We start from the raw sequence: 19,749 nt of genomic DNA on the forward strand, positions 1-19,749 counted from the left end.
AATTGGTCATGTGATAGAACGGTGGACCGCTCATTGTATCAGCTCACAGCAGGCACACATTGTGCAGTAATTTGCGAACGTTTTGTAGAGAATGAAAACAGGTCGCACCTCAGCAATTAACTGAACTTGCACACATGCTGCCAAATTTATTTTGAAGTTGCACAGATTAAATTTCAGGAGCCTATGCAACCAAATTGATCGCAATTTCGAGCCTTGATATCAGAACTCTGCCATACAGTGAAAAAACAAACTTCTCTCTGGTGTTATGCAGGACTTTTCCAATCATTTTGCCTGCCCCTTTCTTAAAATTGACCTCAAACCTGCATTCAGATCTACCTCCATCCAATCAACTGATGGATACGTCCCCGTCCTTGATTTATTTATTTATTTATTTATTTATTTATTTATTTTTTAAATCTTGGATGTACATCACAATACGAAAGACAAGATCTATCACTGCTTCCGTTACATCGCAACGCAAGATTATACTTGACAGTATAAGTGGTAGATGTGAGCGGTAGATGACTGAAAAGGTATTGCGGTTCTTTTTTGCAGTGTAGGAATCTTTCTAGAGAATGTCTCAGATACTGAAAAAAGTGTTCTTATCTATTCTGCAGAGAGAAGTCCATTAATCCTAAATCAATAATTGTCTAGGCTAATCTGTAATTTTCTAGTTTAGCATTGTGCTGCGTGTCTCTATGTATTTAACATTCAGACAGAAAATGAAGACAATTTTCACTATCACAGGCATTGCAGTGAGAATGTAAAAGAAACATTTTTTTAACAAAGTTTTTACTGTATTGCCTTTCTAACAAAATGCCCTCTGTTTTGTCCTCTCTCTCTCTCTCTCTCTCTCTCTCTCTCTCTCTCTCTCTCTCTCTCTCTCTCTCTCTCTCTCTCTCTCTCTCTCTCTCTCATCCTCCTACCCTGCCTCTCATTCCACTACGGATTCCCTCACCGTGTTTTGACTGACAGAGCTCCCAGCCGAAGAAGGTAAATATTGATCTTTCCATCATGTTGTTACTGCTCTCTCTTTATGGGTTGCACCGTTAGCACGGGCTCAGTCATTCTGTTTTACTAGAGAGAGGTAAACTTTAAGACTTGCCATATACACATATGCACAAACACATGCACTGCGTTATAGCTGTGTGCAGTGGTTTCCCAATGTCCTAGTGCAAAGTTAACCTAAGACCCAGTTGTCATTAAATATTTTGAAATATTTATTTCTATCTGTCTTGTCTGTCTGTCATTCTCATATCTGTCTCTTACAGGTAAATCTCTGTGGGAGCTGGTCGTGGAGCAGTTTGAGGACCTCCTGGTGAGGATTTTGCTGCTGGCAGCCTGCGTGTCTTTTGTAAGTGACTTTCTCTCTGGTTAAGATGTGGTTCATTTTATTCCCAGCGCAATAATTAGTATGACAGCCAGAACCCACCATAAGTTTTATAACAGGTATAGTTCATGCAGTAGGTGAGGTAATGCAGAACCCTAGACAGAATGAGTTTCCACCACCATCTATCACAACCAGTTTGCGTTTCGGTGAACTAAACCTCAAATTTAACTAAATGATTGTCAATGAACAGAGTGCGTAAGTGAGAGAGGGATTTTTTTAATCTTCCCTTCTCATTTTTAAAAATCTGTCTTTTGTAGTCAAATGATATATGTAAAACCTTCACCTGGACTCATTTGTGTGGCTTAAGGTCATTTACCTTGGTGTATTGCTCTGTGGATCTAGAGAACACAGGTAAATGAATGAGGTGACTTAAAGTCAAAGCTCATTTGTCCACAAACCATGTCAGCAAACTCCAAAAAAAGTAGATGTGCACTCGGCACTCTCTTCAGTTAGACCTGGAAAAGAAAGCGTTGATCATCTTTAGTGCTGCTTGTTTATCACCTGCAGGATCGGTAGAGTAGTTACTCTCAATTGTGTTACATCAGATATAAGTCTTTGAATTAGATATGTACAAAACTGCATACTTTCATAATCGATTACTCGATTAAGGAAGCACTGTATAATTCGATGGTCTACCAGACATTGGAGATGGGTCATTCACATACTGTACGGTAACACAAACTCTTATGTAGATAAAGCACAACAGAATGGAAATGAACACTTAACACTTGTTTTTAAAAGTTGAACTGTTTTTAAATGGAAATGCCATCCTAAAAATGCACTGATTATGGTGCGAGATGCAGAAAAAAAAATGTGTGAGACATGGTGCAAATGGGATGAATTTAGAGACTTGAATCGTCTGAAAGTTATAATAAGGTATATTTTCTAAAATTAAAATAGTGGCGGCAGTCTAACAGCCATCCCACCCTCTCAGTTCACTGAAATCATCTCTCAGAAATTTTGTTTGTAAATTCTTCCCAGTTAAAGAACCACAGCTAATCAAAAGTTGAGCAAAACTTGTTTAAAAGTTTGTGCTCGGTACAATTTTTTTTTAATGTGTTTGAAAGAAGTCTCTTATGCTCACCAATTCTGCATTTATTTGATCAAAAATACAGTAAAACAATTGTATTGTGAAATATTACAATTTTAAATAACTGTTTTCTATTTTAATATATTATATTAGTAACCACACCAGTCTTTAGTGTCACATGATTCTTCAGAAATCATTGTTATTTATACAGCATGTATAGTACGTAGATTAGTTATCCTAATGCTATGATATATTGATTGTGTTGCTGTGGTTCTGCTGAGCAGGACTCCAGACTTTCCAAGAGTTTGACTTGTTAAACTGGTCTGTTTTTCTTATTGGCTTTTTTTTTTTTTTTTTTTTTTTTGATGAAATAGTACGTTTTAATTAGGTGGAACTGCGTTTTTCATTATTTATTTTTATATTAAAAAAAAGAAGTCATCTTTAATTTAAAAGTAAATAAATAAAAGTTAAGTCCAATGATAATAATAATAATAATAAACAGTAATGTTAAATCAAACAACCCTGAGCGAAACATTACCCCTGTAGAGGCACAGTAGACTGCTATCCACTTTAAGCTAATCCTAAACAGCAAAAGCATATGTCTTCTAAAGCCCAGGGTAAAAGTCTCAGCCTATCATGCTCCTCTCTTATTGGCTTTTATGAATTTACCTTTTCATGAACTTTCCGTCTGACTTCAAGTAGCAACAGGGGCCACGGTCGAACCTCTCTAGCCCCCCGCCGTTCTGTGAGAGTAATATAACCGTGTAATATATGAGTGTGCTGTGCATATGCAGTGGAACGGGTAATCAGACACTCTTGTTTTTTTTCTGCAAAAACACACATTAGCTTTGGTCTTTTGTGTACATACTCTTTGTTTCCATACATCTGTGCTCAGAGTCTTTCTCAAGTACGTCAGCTTTTGGAGCTCTGCTAATGTCATCTATCATTGTGTGTTTCATCCATACTTTTATTGTCTTCTTAACCATGGTTAAATTCTATGAGGCGAGCACCAGTCTTCCGACCACTGGAATCCTGTGGAGCACTTGAAAATGATAAAAAATATTGCATTAGACCTCCCAGAAAGCTGTGTGTGTGTGTGTTTGTCTGCTGGTCAAATGCTATGGTGCAATGGAAATACTCTGGGGAGATCAGCCCAGTCTTGGAACTCATTTGTGTGCCTTTTTGAATATATTAAAATCTTTAGCATTCAGCTTTCCTGACTTTTTTGCATGTTATGAGAACAAAGCTATTGGTATCTAAGCGACAGGGAAGACGTGTAGACAAAAATGTAGTGTTTTTTTTTTTTATATTTTGTGTTTTGAAACAAGTGTTATTATGAGGGTATGGTAGCCTGACTCATCCTAGAACAGCATGTGCTGGGAATAAAAGCCATTGGATGGAAACAAACAGATCTACAGTACATGTGCAGCCATGCGACTGCTGGTCCCAAGATGCCCAGAATGGTTGCCTATTTTCATTTCAGTTCATTTCAGATTAACTAGCTGTATTGCTTCTGTATTGATGAGCTTTTCATTCCTTGTCTGTCATCTTTCATTTTTCATTCTTTCATTTCAGCCATTTCTTACTACTTTTGTATCTCTACATTATCTTGTCGTCTGCACGTTCCTGGTGTACAGCGCTCTCCGTAGTATCAGTCGCAGCGTCAGCAGATCTCTAACAGAATGTAGTCAGTTTAATGTCATCAGTGGTCAAACTGATCCAAAGATGCCAATGACTGGATCAGTTTGACCATTTGACCATTGACCACAGCTAAATGTGTTAAGAATCTGTATGACTTGCTCTCTTCTGTTCAGTCTTTTAAAGACTGTTTCAACTGTTTTTGTTCATACTGTGAAAGTCAGTGTTTTTTTTGTTTTTTTTTGACACCGACTTTCACTGAATGGGGAAAAAAAACCAAAAAAAAAACCAGACATTTTTCAAAACATCATCTTTTGTGTACCACAAAAGAAATTTTGCTGACTTGTAAAAATGTTCAAACTAATAATGGTTTGTATGCCATTTTTGTATGCTGAACCAATCTAGTCAGTCCATTTGTATTCTGTGTAAAAACTGAGGGAATGCAAAGAGTATCTACAGTCTACTGATATTTATGAGTGAATAGACCTCAGTTGGACAAGCCGCCCAAAGGCATGACTTGACAGGATTTAGCTGAGCTTTGTGATCTAAACTCTAAGTTGCTCATCTGTGTGGCTTTCCTCAATATTTCAGTAATTGTCATCTTTCCACCCGTTTTGTTTTATGGGCTCCTTTTTGCTCTTCATCGCTTTCTCATTCTGCCTCTGACTATTTTTGGTCTCTGTATTCTCTCTGCCCTCATTCGCCTGCCCATCTTATTTCACGGTTACTCAGTGACTTAAAGAAGCGTCTGTGTGGGATCCATCAGTTTGTAATGAAAGGTTAAAGACAGACTGCTCTATGACTGATCTGTATCTAAGTTGTTCAGAATTAGGTGGAAGGAAAGAGTGTGCCATATGAATGTATAATATGAAAGTGGAGGACAACACACAAACTTGTCTATAAAAAGTACATAAAGTGCTTACAATTATTAGTGTATTTATGGTCCAACAACTTAGCCCTTCCCTCATCGTTTGTTTTCTTTATCTCTCCCCCTCATTTTTTTCTTTAAGACATCCACATTTTAGCTGCCTCTAACTATCCTTTTAAAGAAATTGTTGGCTTGTAGTGACATTTAACAAATATTTCAGGTCAACTCACGCCAGGCTTTTCTGGAGTTTCAATCTCTGATGTGAAGTTGAACAGATCAACACTGTCAGAAAGTAATGAACTTCAAGGCTGTCTCTGTGATCGGCAAAAATCAAACCGTCACATTCCATTCCAACTGGATTTATCCTCTATATTTACCTTATCATGCATATTGCTGCTTTTAGCTTCTAAGGTAACTCAGGATTTTTCTGAAAATGCCTCCCACCCTGAACTCCCACATATCTGCCCGGGGCATGTACCTGATGGCATGATTTCCCTGGAATATTTGTAATGGGTGTGGAATGATCCAGTATTTTGTTTCTTAAGAGACAGACCCTGATGTTTATTGTACCATTTATTTAAAAGCAGTGCTGTCAGGTCCTAAGGGCTCCACAAAAATATTTTTTTTAGTAGATTATTAGTTTTAATACTTTACTTTCCCAGCCAACACTTTTTTTAAAAGTCTTTTTTGCTCACCAAGGCTGCATTTATTTGACCAGAAATAGTTAAAAACAGTAATAATGTGACTTTTATTGTGTACAATTTAAAATAACTGTTCTATTTGAATATATTTTAAAATGTAATTTATTCCTGTGATGAGAAAGAGGAATGTTCAGCAGCCATTTCGCCAGTCTTCAGAAATAGAAATAGAAAACTTTTGTAACATTATAAATGTCTTTACTGACACTTTAGCTCAATTCAGTGCATCTTTGCTGAATAAAAGTAGTAATTTCTTACTTAAGAAAGTGAATGGAACAGTAAACTGAACTGTAGTGTGTGTGTACTGTGCATAAATATGTCCCCCCCCCCCCAGAATATTATTAAATACTTGAATTCTCACTTCAGTAACCTGAACAGAACTGAGCTTTGAATATGAGGTAGGAGTAATTTATGTTGTGTTTGTTCATTAGGTGTTGGCACTGTTTGAGGATGGGGAGGAGTCGACCACAGCTTTTGTGGAGCCTATTGTCATCCTGCTCATTCTGGTGGCCAACGCAGTCATTGGAGTCTGGCAGGTGGGTGTGTGTGGGCTGAGAAACTGAAGGACCTCAAAGAAATTCAGCTACTGATCAAATCTGTCTTCTCAATGATTAATGTCAGAACAACGAATCTGCTTGATGTCTCACTGTATAGCATTAGATATACTACAACTACTACTAAGGTCTTCTGTTCCTAAACATGACAGGTGGTTATCAGGTGTTCACATTAGTTTATTAGTGTGTACGTAAGGATATGACATGTAATTTACATTTATACCACAATAGCAGGACACAGCATTGGACTGCAAAGGAAAAAAAAAAAAAAAAGAGAAAGAAATGGCATATCCAAAATAAAATATATACAGTTCATGAAGCCTTTGCACTACAAGCATAAATGTGAGAGCAGACAGTTTGTCATCAATAATTATCCTTATCAAGAACAAAACTTAGAAAGGGCTTAAATGTATTTTGAAGTTATTAGAACTTTATTTGTATGTTTTTATGGAAAAATATGAAATTGCCCTTGTTGCTATCTAGAAATGCAATGCAGCTAAAGTCACAAGCCTGATAATGTTTTGTTTCTTTTAAGCATCCGTTCAGTCTGTTGTCTCTATTGTTTTGTGGTCCAAACTCTCCTGCACAAATTCACACCTCTTCGGCCGGGATATGGCTCTAATCATTATTCTTTTGTCTTAATTATATTTACTGGTGACTTTCTATTCACAAATCCATTACTATTTTGATCAAGCTTGTCACTTAACCTTCTTTAAGGGCATTTGATACAATATCAAATGCCCTTCGTAAGATAAAAAAGGAAACATTCCAATGATCTTTACTTTTCAAAATTAGTCATAAAACATAATTGCTCCTGGTAACAGGTTCATAAGGGCTAGCTAGCATGTTAGCTTAGCACAGCATCAAAACATGACAATTTATGAGATTAAAACCATGTTTTTGCTCCAAACTCACTTTATAACATCAGTCGAGTGTTTGAAATAACTTTCTGTGATCCCATGTGGTTTCTTATCACAAAATGAGGCAGAAAATATACATGACCCGTGCTGGCAAAATGAGTCAAAATGAGCACATTTTTAAAAATGAGTTATTGTTATTTTCACAATCTCTATTACAAAACCTTCGAAATGATGTATGTTTTTTTTTTGGAATCAGAGAACAAATGACTGAAGTCGATAGAGTCAATTTTGAGAAAAATCGAGTTATAATCATCTAGCAACCGTACCTTAAAATCCCTGTTAACAACACGTAATTTTGCTCACACGCCTCGTCAAAACCAAATATCTGTAGGAAAAATATATATTCAACCTTTTTTAAAAATTTTACTTCAATATTTTGAAGTACTGTAATTCTGTTTATGTGTGTATATCAGGATTGTGCGCTGTCTGAGGCGTTTTTGTGCGCACGCTTCGGATCTGTCAGTCAGCATGAGTAAGATCAATTTGTTTACATCACCATGAGTTTGAAAATCACATTTCATTGGTTCAGACTCTTGTGCTGAGGGGAAGCGCGAGTGGTGAAGCGAGAAGAGAAAAACATCATTTTTCATGGACAAAAGAAAGGTACTCCTCTCAGAAAACATACAAATAAAGATACTTTTAGATGTTTAATTACTATTTGAAACACTGGGATCACTAGACGAGGAATAATTAACTAATTTTTGTGAAAACCTCAAATTTGATCAAAATCGACTTTTTTTTCTTTCTTGTTTTGCCTGTAGCTCGTAATTAGCCTGTGCGCATTCCAACTCATTTTGCCAGCATGGTTCACATATTATTTTATAGTATTCTGTACTGTGATTAAAGGCTGTGTTGATTAGCATTGCATTAAAAATATACATTATTCTTATGAAATCAAATACCAATCTGTCGAAACTTTGTCTGATACTGAATTCTGCAACTGGCATCCAAGTGTTTTATTTTTTAATTCATATATCTTTTTTTTCTTTGTGCATATATTCTTTTAAAATAATAATTTGAAAAAATATAATAAATTATAATATTGTATATTTTTATTACCATTTTTTGCCTTGCTCTCAGTACATTATCACATTGGACAGCAGGTGTGATGAATAACTGTTTAATTTCTTTTAAACCTGGCAAAGAAAACAAGAGCAGGCTACTGTTGTTTTAGCCTAATCAGACTAATAAAATATGGGCTGTTAACAATGTGCTTCATCTACTTATATTTTTGTGGTTTGTTTTATGGTCTCAGGAGCGAAATGCAGAGAATGCCATCGAGGCTCTGAAGGAGTACGAGCCAGAGATGGGCAAAGTGTACCGCATCAACCGCACGGCCGTACAGAGGATCAAAGCTCGAGACATCGTGCCTGGAGATATTGTGGAGGTTTCTGGTAAGTTTGGGCTTGTTACTACTCTTTCCCATTCTCTCTCATGATTTTTCCTACTCTCCTTTCTCTCTCTCTCTCTCTCTCTCTCTCTCTCTCTTTCTCTTCATTTGATAAAACGCCATCTGTTCTCAGTCTCTTCCTTTGTGTAATGAGAAGGACTCGAATCTGCAGAGATGATGTGGAACAATACGCATACTCCACCGCAGCCCCCAGCTTGAGTCCTGTGGACATTTGAAGGTTTCTTCAAACCATTTACCCATGTGGTCTGACATAATACGCAGTGGAGGTGGCCCGCTGCTTTTTTTTTTTCTTTTCTTCTTCCAGTCATCACCACCTCTCGCTGTACCCAAAACACACAAACACAGGCTGTCGTTTTCCTCAGTCTTCCCATTGGCTTGTATGACTGCCCATAGTGTATGTTTGTGTGCGTTTCACCGCAACTCTTTGCCCTGAACGGGAGCCCATCAGGGTTTCTCTGTGTGTGTGTGTTTGGGCTCCTTGCCATAAACTTGAAAGCAGAGCAGGAATATCCCAGACTGTATTACGTAAGTGGCTTTCCTGTGAGTATGAGGGTGCCAAGCAGAGACATGCAGGAAAAATCTGTGTATGTGTGTGTGTGTGTACGTATTCTGTTAATGGTACAAATCTGTAAAGTGACTATAGTACTCTCTCTTTCTTTCTCTCCTACCTCTTTTTGAATATATAGCCTTCCTTTTTTCCATACTGTCAGTCCCACCGTTCTCCGCCTTCACGTGTCTGCAGGTTTGCCAGTGACACATACATATGTGCCCACTCTAAATTGGGGATCCTGCCAGTGTATATGTAGACACTGAGATAAAAATAGATCTGTAGTCATTCTGTTATAGCTCTAACATATCTGTGCATCACACGCGTACATATAAATTTGCTAGTCTTGGCTTCAAAATAATAAAACAGTTTGCTTCTTTAAAACCCTGCTTACTAATGATCCCCAGTCTGCATCAGCCAAGTGTGGAGTAGAAGAGACGAGGGGAGAGGAGACGACAGCGAGGAGGGGGTGATCATTTGCTTTTCGCTATTACAGTGAAAACTCAGACTAATAATCCCTGTGTTACACCACAAGATTTTCCAATTCATGTTCAAGAGCAGCCGCATTCATTCAGAAACATGGATGCGGCCACGTCGCTTCGTTTGCTTGTGAATGGGAGTAAAAGTGAGAGAGTCAAAGATGAGACTGGTGCGGGGGGAGTGAAAGGGAATGAGTGTACCGAAAGATACAGAATGTGTGAGGGAGGCAGAGAGTGCGAAATCATGAAAGGCAGATGAGTGTAAGGGAGCGATAAACACAGCGAGATGTAGAGAGAGAGAGAGAGACAAGCGGAATTGAAGAGATGGGAATGAGATGTGGGTTTCATTACCTGTCTTAGCACGGCGGTAACAAGCGTCTCTTTGTTCAGTTGCAGTGTTTGGTCTTATGCCTTGACAAGCCCGCATTCCAGCGGCCAGATTCTCCTCTCTGCACACATACACACGCTGTCAGGCTTCACCTCCTGACACCTATTGGGCATGTCACCATGGTAACAAGCCCCAGAGTCCCTCCCATGTCAAGGTCAAACTGACAGACATGTAAAGTAACTACTAGACATCACTGTCAGTCCAGATGTTTCCAGCATCAAGTTTCTGTCCTTCCTGAAAGCCTAGATAAAATGACAAAATTACACCCAATCCGACCATATTTGATGTTTAATATACAGGATTTAATGTACAGGATTTTGGACCAATGAGATGTAACTGAGGGCAGAGATAACTAGCAAAACGCAACTGAAATAGAAAAAAAAAGTCTTCCTACATGGTTATTTATGAAATGAAAAGCTACACACTCCATCTTTTAGGGTTAAAAGAACCGTTGCCAAACATATAACATGCTAGAAAAATAATAATCACTGTAATAATGATCCATCCATAGACTCTTAAGTATTTGCCTATTAAAATCCAAATAGCGACTTTGGCCGGGCAGTGTATCATTCTAACTTAGGATCATGGCATCAAAAATCTAAAATGTCTAGAACATTTTGAACAGACTCTTTTTATATTTGCTGCTATATAGTTAAACACCATGTCTGGATTGATGGATATTTTTGAATTGCGAGTGAGATTTTTGGCATTTTCCTTTTCCTGAAGCCTTGAGCACTTCCCAGCCTGCAAGCTGAACAAAAATGAAACAAGGTGAATTGGTCCAGGGGGAGAAGAGAAGAGGTGTTTCCACTCCAGAAGTCTGTGAGGGTGGAAATGGCTGGCACTCTATGTATCTTCTGCACTTTGTTATAATGGGCAATGGGAGAAAGGGAGATGGCTCTGAGGTTCAGGATCCATCCACAGGTTTATAGCGATGAGAATCCACTAACGAGGTGTAGACAGGTTCACACACATTCTGAGCTGCTTGTGCTGAGTTCATTGGTAGTTTTTAACAAGTCCTGTTCAGTAAGTGGGAAGCGCTGGCAGGACAGAGGTGTTGTCAGCTGCATCTGCTGATATATTTCTCAATTTCTGTCTAACCCGACTGCACCAATGACATAATCTTGTTGCTAAGCACTATCAAACATGTGTAAACAAACATGCAACAACCCCTACCTAAAAACCCTTTCACTTTCTCTAGAGGTTGAATGAAAATTCCACATTGGAAAAAGGCACATGTAAGAACTATAAATTGGTAACTACAGTACACACACACACAAAAAGATTCTAAACAAATGGCAACCAAAAATATGACCCACAACACCCTTTCCCCTCTTCTCGCTGCAAAGTCCTTCCTGTACCCGGCATTCGTGAGTGGCAATTCCATCGGAACTTTTGGCGCGGACCACCACCAAGAGAATTGGAGGTCGGAAAACAGTGTTCAGCCGTTTTTTTGCATGCTTGAGTACTATATATATTTATAGATTATTTACACTTTTAATTTCCAGTCAGCCCAGCATTGTGCCAGCGTTATGGTTGCTGTAATCACAATATCCGAAGTGGAACTTTCCCTCAGCTGTTTCGGAGATTCAAAAATAACATTCTCACTCCATTAGAAAATCAGAGGAACCAGAATAGGGCTTTACAGAATGCCTGGAGATTTGGAAAGAACTCAGTTGTTCTTTTACTCTCTTTGGGATGAGTAACAGTGAAGCATCCACTCTATGTTTTAAAATGAATTCACTTTAGCTCGATCATCTTTTAGTCATACTCACAGGCTTTTGGACCGCTTTAATCAGCATTCGCAAACATCTTGAACTCACCAGCCTCTGTTATTACACCGTTCCACATTTACAAGTAAGTATGCGTCACCCGTTCTAATCAGGTTTATGCCCGATGTCCGTGGCGGCCTGTTTCCTGCTATCAGATGCTTGCCATCTACTGTCATAATGTCTGTGTATATTTAGCTCACTTTGCATTGTTCAGGCTTGGTATGGCGAAAAGCCGTTCGCATTAGCATTTAGATGGGTTCAGTACCCATTTGCAGTATGACCGAGTGGGTGGGAGACACCACTGAGGGGGGAGAGGGGGAGCGATAAAATCCAAGAATGAGAAAAGAAAGGTCCGTCGTTCTGGGAGCATAAACAGTTTCCCGCCCACCATGACCTCTCTATCCCCACTCCCACACAGAGCAGCCCCTGATGGGGGTGTTGTCTCCCTCCTCAAAGACCCCCAGGCTGATGTGAGCCATTCTTGTGACGTGGGAGGCAGAGAGACTGTACGGCTGAGAAATCGTGTCCAGAGGGTTGGAGCAGAAAACAAAATAGGAGAAAAAGATAAATAGGGTGAAAGGATGTTTTACTGTACATTATTGTATTATGCAAGATCACATGACTCTAACAAAACGATTTGTCGTGCAGCGAAACAAAAAGCCTGCCTGTCGATATCACTAATCTTTTTTTTTTTTCTTCTTCTTTTTTTTTTGTCCTGTGAAGAATCTGACATTTAACCTCTTTTAGAGTTTCTACACTGTCCGGGCCACTCATCCACTATCTGTCTTACAGTGTGTAAAAGACTAATGGGAAGTGTGGCTGCTCTCTTGCATGCCTTGCTGCCCCTAGGCACCTCCAGCTCAGCCTAAGGGTTTAAATGGAGTATAATTATCACACTAAGGGTCTCTAATTGCTTTAAAATGCTTGTTAAGTGCCCCTGCAGCCTGTCCTGGTCCAGGAGCTATATGACATTGGGATGAGAATTTGCAAGTTCACTGACACCTAGCTGCAGGGTTATAGGTAGACATGGAAACTGCACACTATTTTGTACAGTATAGTTTCTATGGAATGGTTTTGAACATGGAAAAATGTGAGTTATTGATGGAAAGAATTATTTAAAATCATATTTATTTGAATATTACTTTCAATTATTTATTTGAAAGAGTATACACTACTGTTCAAAAGTTTAGAGTCAGTAAAACTTTTTATATTATTTTTAAAGATATGAATACTTTTATTTAGCAAGGATACATTAAATTGATCAAAAATGACAGTAAATACTTATAACGTTACAAAGGATTTCTTTTTTAAATAAATGCTCTTTTGAACTCTGTTCAAAAGAGAAAGTTCTGGAATACATTCTGGGATAAAAAAAAATTCTATTCTTTCTAAAAAAAAAAAAAAATCTTCTATTTCGCAATTAAAAATACTTAAAGACACCAAACTTTTAAACGGTAGTGTACCAGAGTTTTGGGATATGTAGAATGCTGGACATCTGTTGAATTATATGGGTTTAGATTCCATGTAGATGTAATTGTGCATGTGCCATACCATAGCTCACATATTGGCTAGGCATTTGTTTAGCGCAGTTTTCAGAAAAAGAACCTCATTTGTGGTTTTTGCTCATTTTCATTCTTAGTTTGAGCTGTGAATGCACAAGCAGATCCCTACAGCTTGTGTGATCTGTATATATGAAGCTTTGTCTTGATGTCTCGGGTAGGAAAGCGGAAAGGTTCATTAAGTAAAGCTACTACAAAATATATATTGCTCAAAGCCTAAATGGCTGCAAGGACTCGCAAAACCCAGTGGAAAACAACACATATTGACTAATTCTGTTTCATCCAACTGGCTGGGTTTTTCCCACCTTTTTTTCTTTTGTATTAGAAGCACTTTTTTTTATTAGAAGCATGAACCGAATATTGATCTCTCTACGTGCTCTCATCAACTGGGTATCGAACGGTGTTCCAGTGTGTCTGCAGTTAATCTTCGAGGTGGTGTCTCTAACTCTTGCTCTCTCTTTTTCTTTTTGTTTCAGTCACTTTTTCGCTTTGCTTCAGGCTTTGTGTCCTAGTAGTTCAGCTTCGATCTGTTGTAATTAAGTGTTTACTTGGAAAACAAGAGGTCAAGAACAGCCTTGAATGATGGTTGTGCAGTGCAGTCTTATTTCATGCTTATGATTGCAGTTATGACCCCTCAGGCATATGTGCTACACACTGTTTTCGACCTGTCTTGCATTCATCAGTAATGTAGTAGTGTCTTTGCCTGCCTTTTGATGAAATAACTCTAAACCCATTTTGTTTTCTAGTTGGGGATAAAGTGCCAGCAGATATCAGGATCACATCAATCAAATCCACAACCCTAAGAGTGGACCAGTCCATTCTCACAGGTACTGTGGACGTCTGAGATGAACAGCGTTGCATTTCACTGCCCAGTATTGATTTAAAACTTCCTGTGTGTTCTTTAGGCGAATCTGTGTCTGTTATCAAACACACCGATCCCGTGCCAGATCCTCGAGCTGTCAATCAAGACAAAAAGAACATGCTGTTTTCTGTAAGCACTTCACTTCCTGTTTTGGGATGGGGAACTTTGTCTCATTTGAATATAATAAGCAGTATATTTGCATATAACAATATGTTACTTAATATTTTCTGCTTACCCACCTCATAGCATTTTTATAGAACTATTGCTTTTTCTTTCTTTGTGTCTTTTGTGAGTCTGTTTTGCTTTTTTTCTTTGTCTCTCTAGGCTGCAGGATGTCATTAGACTGTAGGATATAATAAGACTTAAGCATTCTGTTTGTGCACTCAGTCTAAACATACTGTTCCTGTCTGCATTCATTTGCGGTCATTCAGATGCTCTAAGTAGGCATGCATTTGTCCGCTCTCAATCCACTTAGACTGCGTTAACATCATCTGGGGATAGGGAACACCTCAGGTGACGTTATTGGCCTAGTGAGTGATAGTATAACGTCAGAGATAATAAAGTCTCCCTGTTTTCTTCTTTAGTCATTTAAAATAAACTGTATATGGCACATGTGCTTTTATAGTCCAGCTTTATGCATTTTCCAACACATCGTGGTAATGAAAGATGTAGTTTCCTATTAGGGGAAAATGTCCCTAATGACATTATAGCCAACTCCACACAAGTCAATGATTTTTCCAAGCTACGTTTCGTAAAATTATATGAGACTGAGGAACTTCTGATGCTGCTGTTGTTGTTTCCAAGTCTGCAAAAGTGTAAATTTAGATTTGAAAGGTCTTTTGGGTGGCTTTGTTTCATTTAGGTGTATATGTGCTCATATATGCATGTTCTCATGTTTTCCAAAAGGGCACAAACATCGCTGCGGGTCGGGCCATCGGCGTTGTCATCTCCACCGGTGTTTCCACCGAAATCGGTAAGATCCGTAACCAGATGGCGGCAACTGAGCAGGAGAAAACCCCACTGCAGCAGAAGCTGGATGAGTTCGGCCAACAGCTCTCGAAGGTCATCTCTCTCGTCTGCATCGCCGTCTGGGTCATTAACATCGGCCATTTCGCCGACCCGGTCCACGGCGGCTCGTGGATCCGAGGTGCCATCTACTACTTTAAGATTGCCGTGGCCTTGGCAGTGGCTGCTATCCCGGAGGGTCTACCAGCTGTCATCACCACCTGCCTGGCGCTGGGCACCCGTCGCATGGCCAAGAAAAACGCCATTGTTCGTTCGCTGCCCTCGGTGGAGACGCTGGGATGCACCTCCGTTATCTGCTCAGACAAGACGGGGACCCTGACGACCAACCAGATGTCTGTCTGCAGGGTGAGTGATGTGGCTGTTCGAGTCAGACGCAGAGATGGTGTCTCATTCAGCATCAGAAGTGATGTCTGCGGGCAGATCTTGATTTTATGTCTGGGTTGATGACAGCTTCGTTTTTCATTTTCAGTCTTATGCTGACATATGGTCCTATGTGAGCTTTTTTCTTTTAATATATAACTTAAACGGCACAGATTTTGAATCTTTTTTTTATTTGGACATTCACAAGAGGTGATTTATTGTGTGCTATAACCAGAGCTGGAACGTATTTTAAACTGCCATGAAGTGAGGCATTGGAGGTCGCCCTAAAATTGCATTTTATTTTCAAATTCATAATAGATTAACCTGAGGAATATCCCTTTTTAAAAAAAACAAACAAAAAAACAAAACAAAAGAAACCCTTGAGGCCAGAGTGCGTCATATGAATTCCTTTTTACCATGTCTCGGAATTCTTTCCCACTGATTCCAGACCTGTGTATGCGCCCTTTACTGTGGTTTTTGGAGTACTGGCAGGTGGGTATCACAGACCTGGATACTACAGTGGTGTTTACCATAAGAGCAGGTCTTTGATGCAGTGCCAGGGCCTCTCATACAGAGTTGAGTGATGCAACAGCAGCAGCTCTCTCTGGCTGCCATATGGAAGACCAGGGAAACACACCAGGCACAACATGAGAGGTGAGAAAGGGAATTGGAAGTACTAGACTGGTCAGATAGCAATCCAGAGCCAACTGCACTTTGAAATTAAATCATTTTTAGAAAGTAGAGACTCTAAAGTTTTAGACATATGTTTTATGTTATTTTATTTTGTGTAGGGCAACAGCATAGCTTATTCTTCATATAGGCTACACTGAGAACTGTTTATTACTTTTTGTAGTCACCATGAAATCATTTTTTAATGGAATATTGTAGTCTTTAATCTAAAAGATTTATCAGAGAACTTTTTTTTTTTTTTTTTTTTTTTTTTTTTTTAATTCATGTGCCCTTGTAATCTTTAATCAAAAACATTTACATCGCCTCGCAACAATATCCTCTTGTGACGCGTTGAGGGCTGGGCATCAATCTCCAGCAATTGGTCACTTTGGATTTACATCTGATTTTTTAAAGAATTTAAGAGAATGATGGTAGCTTTAAACGTAATCTGGATTATAACGTTGCTCTGTTTGTCTCAGCCACTGGTGTGAGTTTAGGGCAGGGCTACAAGTTTGTTCATTGGCATCCAGACGGAGTGTTTGGGAAACCAGTGTGAAAACAGTAGTTATTTTTGCAGTTGTATTTGGTGCTGCTAATGGTGCGGAAAGCAAACTCTTCACCTTAAACCTTCTTGATCCAAGTCTTGATCTGGTTTACCCAATCACACCCACAAGCACTACCACTGAACTGTGTACTTGTTTTCCATGGAATTTATTCCCACTGTCATATCTTCATGCTTTCTAAGAAGAGAAAATCAAGTGTCCATGTTTGTGTTTGCGTGACTGTTGCCCTTTTTCAGATGTGTGTGTGTGTGTCAGAGTGTGACACAAAGTAACCTGACTCACAGCACAACCAAGAACGGTATGTATTTTGAGTACTTGTTTTAAGGTGTTGTGTCTTCGTTCAGTGACATCACGCTGACCTGGAGGCTGTTCATGTTATTACTGAGGATTTCTACTGTCCTAAAGACAGTTACAATTCCACACGTGTAATTGCGAGACGTTGAAAATTATTTTAATATGCAAAACTGTTACCCAGTCATAGCAGTGGGTGTTTACTTCTAAGTCTCGAATGCAGCACGCCCATCAAAACAGTGTTTCAAAGAAAGGGTCAAATACAGGATAGAAAATAGCCTATTACTTCTAAGTTAGGCATTACTTCTAAATTAGGATGTTTTTTTATGTAAAAATTCTTGTTAACATAAGTGGACCTCAAAGAACATTATAATTAAAAAAAAAAAAAAAATGCAGTTCATGACCCCTTTAATACTTTGATTCAGCAAGGAAGCATTCAATAAATGCTTAAAAAACCCCATTCACTTTTTTGATTATGCTGTAAATATGTAGATAAATATTTATCGATTTGTATAGAAAAATTTATTTTAATTAATTTATTTATTTTTTGTAACATGCTACATCAATTAGTCACCACCATTCTGGGTTTTGAAGTGCTGGGCATATATTTATTCATAGGTGTTCTTGACGAGTAATATATTGCTGTGGTCCCTTTTATGTTGTTGCTTCCTGAGAGTCAGGACATGTTGAAGTCACTCTGAGACACTCTGGGATACTCAGGATGTATGTTTGTGTTTGTACGCAATGGAAACTCTTAAACTTGTACAGACAGGTTGGCACAACATGATTGCAACATTTTTTACATTATGTTCTTCTACAGCTGCAGACATGGATCCATCAAGACCACAGGCTTTCTGTCAAACCCCTTAACCTAGATCCATTTACGGTCACTCAAGACCTGGTTTTCAGTTAAAGCCATTATATAGTCAGGACTTATATATATATAGCTTTTTATTGTACCATTTTTGTCCCTGCATATTACATGCCCATGTTATTTCAAAAGAAGAGAGCAGGAAAGGTTTGGAGAATGAATTCTTTGTTTTCTTTCCACCATCTGTACCTCTCCCACCCTTTTAATTCATTTATCAGCCTCCTTGCATCTCCCGCTTCTAGTTTTGTGACCTTTATGATTTCAATTGGAAAATCATGATTGCAATATTAAAGTCATATCACATTTTTCCCCTTTGTGGTACTGCACACATTCATATTAAAAAGGCCCCAAACATTTCCATTGTGAGCTCCTCCGTTGTTTTCAGTGTTTACAAAGGAAGCCTATGTTATATGTCATATTCCTTGTTGCAAAGCCCCACAGCACGTGTGAACGTCCGTGCCCGAGGTCTCTCCTGTGTTTAACAGCAGGGTGTTCCCTCTGTTCTGAAGCTGCTTAATTCCCTGCAAGTGCCGGGAACCTTCCGGAAAAAGTCCCACTGCGCTGTGGTAAATATTTACTCACTCCGCGCCCTGATCCCAGACCTGCAACGATCAGAGCTCAAACATTAAGGGCGAGCACTGTAGTCAAACGACGACATTCACTTTACCGGCTCTGCACTTAAGCAGTGATGAGTGTTTCCTGGACACAGATTAAACCTAGTATCAATCTAATACATCCTGTTCAAGGGGATCCTCAATTAAAACACTTTTTAAATTAAGGAGGTACATCTGTATCTTGGAAACTAAAACTCCTTTCAGGCTTACAGTTATATAATAGGCTTTCATTTCCAGCAGACCAAATGTTTTTGTGGAAAACCGTGATATATAATATATATATACAATACAAAATTTTCAAAAGAACAGCCTTTATTTCAATGTAATTTTTGTAACAATTAAAAGTCCTTTTTAAAATCACTTTTGATCAATTGAACATTTCCTTGCTGAATAAACATAATAATTAAAAAAATCTTTCTGACTCCAAACTTTTGAATGTGTGTGTGTGTGTGTGTGTGTGTGTGATTTTGTCAGTAAGATTTTTTTTTTGAAAGAAATTAAAGTGGTTATGAATTGAGAAATCAAATTTTCCTTGATCTTTTGACATATAAGAGGTCATGGTACTATAAAAAAAAATCCTGTAAGTTTCAGAACTCAACTTCATTAGTCCAAAAAAGTTCTTAAAATGACTTGTTTCAGATTTTGTCTCAGTATGACATCATAGTGCGACGAAAGACCATGTCTGCAGAAAACAACACCTACTTCTACATCGTTGCCTTTTAAGCTCCGCCCGACGATTCACGTATGTCATGTAGTAGTAAATACGAGAGCAATGCAAACACAGGATTATTCCAGCAATAAAACGATTTAGATTCCTGTGAGGATTACAAGACATTGTGAACTGCCAACTTGTGGAAAAACACAGTCTATGCATTGCCTTCCTTGTGATCCTAACGTCAAAAAAGCATGGATGAACTTTATTTTTAACAAAGTTCCATTTTACTTAAAAAGCATATGTAATGCACATAAATGTTTCACAGTTGGCAAATGTTTCAACTATTTAACGAGATGAATGCCTTTCTGTACCGTCTTTGTTACAACACTAATATAATGTAATAAAATACAACACTACCCGACAAATACATAAGGAATAAATATAAATAAAGATGATTAATTAACACGCTGTCACAGACTGGAGTGTCCTTTGTATTTGAGGTGTAGGTTCATTGTCTTCTGATTCGGGATCAGACTCTGGTTCAAATATGTATGGCTGAATTTCACGGGTTGCTATTTTTGAAC

General features: G+C 38.5%; 1 protein-coding gene across 2 annotated transcripts in view; it reads left to right on the forward strand.

Annotated features, from left to right (window-relative positions):
- The window catches only part of atp2a3 (ATPase sarcoplasmic/endoplasmic reticulum Ca2+ transporting 3), a 62,179-nt gene that overhangs the window by 19,481 nt on the left and 22,949 nt on the right, over positions 1–19,749 (forward strand). For both annotated transcript variants that reach the window (XM_051893260.1, XM_051893259.1), the window contains exons 2-8: positions 976–993; positions 1,272–1,354; positions 6,056–6,160; positions 8,354–8,492; positions 14,001–14,081; positions 14,160–14,245; positions 15,023–15,487. In XM_051893260.1, coding sequence (XP_051749220.1) covers positions 976–993; positions 1,272–1,354; positions 6,056–6,160; positions 8,354–8,492; positions 14,001–14,081; positions 14,160–14,245; positions 15,023–15,487 — 977 coding nt within the window. The remainder of the gene's footprint in view (positions 1–975; positions 994–1,271; positions 1,355–6,055; positions 6,161–8,353; positions 8,493–14,000; positions 14,082–14,159; positions 14,246–15,022; positions 15,488–19,749) is intronic.

The sequence above is a fragment of the Ctenopharyngodon idella genome, chromosome 5 (genome assembly GCF_019924925.1).
Source record: "Ctenopharyngodon idella isolate HZGC_01 chromosome 5, HZGC01, whole genome shotgun sequence".
NCBI classification, from domain to species: domain Eukaryota; kingdom Metazoa; phylum Chordata; class Actinopteri; order Cypriniformes; family Xenocyprididae; genus Ctenopharyngodon; species Ctenopharyngodon idella.